The sequence below is a fragment of the Prorops nasuta genome, unplaced genomic scaffold, assembly GCF_024137725.1.
Source record: "Prorops nasuta isolate Cenicafe-Biocafe unplaced genomic scaffold, Cenicafe_Pnas_1.2 PNAS00024, whole genome shotgun sequence".
Lineage (NCBI taxonomy): Eukaryota > Metazoa > Arthropoda > Insecta > Hymenoptera > Bethylidae > Prorops > Prorops nasuta.
This window is the reverse complement of record NW_027116821.1, coordinates 855,621-858,004: the sequence shown is the minus strand read 5'-3', so window position 1 is coordinate 858,004 and position 2,384 is coordinate 855,621. Positions and strand designations below refer to the sequence as shown.

At 27.5% G+C, this 2,384-nt stretch overlaps 1 protein-coding gene across 1 annotated transcript; it reads right to left on the bottom strand.

The window, feature by feature from the left end:
• Window positions 1-1,044: 1,044 nt before the first annotated feature.
• LOC136781783 (uncharacterized) lies at window positions 1,045-1,510 on the bottom strand. The gene is made up of 2 exons (XM_066740785.1): window positions 1,274-1,510; window positions 1,045-1,191 (listed from the first exon to the last, which is right to left on the bottom strand). Exons 1-2 carry the CDS (start codon window positions 1,508-1,510, stop codon window positions 1,045-1,047), a joined length of 384 nt encoding a protein of 127 aa, XP_066596882.1.
• Between the last annotated feature and the right edge of the window lie 874 nt (window positions 1,511-2,384).

Genomic DNA, 2,384 nt, shown 5'->3' with positions numbered 1-2,384 from the left:
ATAAAAATGAAATAGGTATACCTTTAAGACATAATTTATTATGGATAATATAATACCTTCTTATAGTGCTAATACACGGTAAAGGTAGCATATTGTTCGCACGCAAGTATCTGTAGGTTGTTGGAGATTTCATATGTAATAACAAGGACTGTAATAACCAGTTTTCAGAATAGCGTCGAGCCTTCGATGATTTCACTTTAGAACATCTCCACATTTCCATGATTATGTCTTTTTGTGCTTTACATATCTTGGATTGTGCTAATATTTTAGGGATTTTATTTTCGTGTATTTTTAACTTCATTTTCTGAAATTTTGTTACAACTTTTTTTAAGTTACTGTTAGCAATTTTAAGTTTTTTTGTTTTATTTGTCATCATTAGGTTATCTTTTTTAATTTTAACTATATGATGCTTATCTTTTGATGAGGCATTAAGTAAATGATGTTTTTTTTGTAACTGTCTCAAACGTTTGCGACCTAAAGTCTTCTTAATTCTTTGGCAAAACTCGCATCTAATACTCTGACTAATAAAAGTACACTTCTTATGTCTTACGTTATTATAAATATCGTTGTATGTAACATTACATTCAATATGAATTAAATTATCACTAATTTTACAACCGCAGCACACATTCAATAAATGAATCGATAATATAATATTTTCTAAATCCTGTAATCCAGTTACATTATCATTAATATCAAAATGAGTTATATTAAGTGGCACATTATTTACTTTCATTTGTAATTTTAGTGACTGCAATACAAGAACTTCTTTATAATAAAGTATTTGAAGCATTTCGCTTGCATTAATATATTTAGTATATGAGAATGCAATGAATGAACTAGTTTCCAAATTATGGATAGATTTTATCCAAGATATTGGCAATTTAAGCAATGTATTTATTATATTATCAATTGTAAATTGCTCTTGTTCCTTCTGAACTTCATTTAATTTTTTTTCTTTATCACTGTTAAAAATCATATTTGATAATGGTAAAACAGGTAAGACTTCTGAAGATAACTCATAAGAACTTTCATCATTTGAAATCATATTATTTTGATTAATATTTTCATTATTGATATCATTTTCAATAGACCCCAAATATGCCGCAGCTTCTCTCTCTCTCTCTCTTCATTCCATAGGAAATGTGTAGGTATTGCACCACGTCGCAGTTGAGGTTGTTTATATGGTGACTGTAATTATATACAATAAATTTTAAAACATCCACTTATTGTCTATTAAATAATTATGTGATGTTAATGATCATATATCTACCTCTCCAATAATTTTTCCATCCGTATCTAATAGAACCTTTTTCCACAAAATATCTTTTACGGCAAAGTGCTTTTCGCATAATCGTTGACCATTTTTAATTATAACGTCTTTCCTGCACATTGCAATTTGCCATTTCTGTCTTAAAATTAGATCAGCTGGTACACTAAATAAGTGCACTTTCTGATTGTTCGATCTGTACCCAGAAGTACATCCCGGAGCAATACAACAATTTGGCATTGTTTAAATAATTAGGTAAAATTATATTAAATATATTATTTATTAAGTAAGTACATATATACTGTGTCGAAATGGGTTACACATTACATTTGCTTTGCGCGCGCTTGATTCTTGGTTATACTTGGTTGTCATAGTTAGCTTGGTTTAGCCCACAAGGACTACTAGCGACGCTAGACGGATTAATGTTTTGAGGAGTCAATAAAGATCACAATGTTTTTTAAGCTTAATATATCAGTCGGATAGGGCTGATTCGAACAAAATTTTACACGTGCATTTGGATGGTCACCCCGAACCTCCAGTTACGAGAAAAGGCGGTCGTTTCGTTACACCCTGTATATTGTGTTTGTGTGTGTATGTATAAACTACTAAAAATATAGTGAAATTTCATATAATTAATTGTAGTTGACGTTTTATTGATTATGGGGACTTTTTAAAAGAATTATATATGTGCAACACATATAAAGAATTTGATTGTAAATATAATAAGATCATTACTATTATTATTATCTCGTATAAAGCATAAACTGAAATGTATATCTAATTCATATGTGTAACATTAAATGTTATTACTATCTATAAATGAATGGAAAAGAATCATTTTTATATTTTTCATATATTGTTAATACTAAACCTGTAACTTTTTTTAACTTTCATAACAAATAGAACTTACAACAGTTTTTCTATTACATTGCTTACATGAAATGTAAATCATTTTTAAAATTGTGTAAGATATCTTATTTTTGTTGGTATAAATATAACTTATATTTTTATAGGGAATTGATATTTTAAACATTTTTTCTTCTCTTAATTTTTTTAATAATAGTGAAATATTTTATAACAATAAATTAAATTCGAATTTTCTTTAAAATTAAAT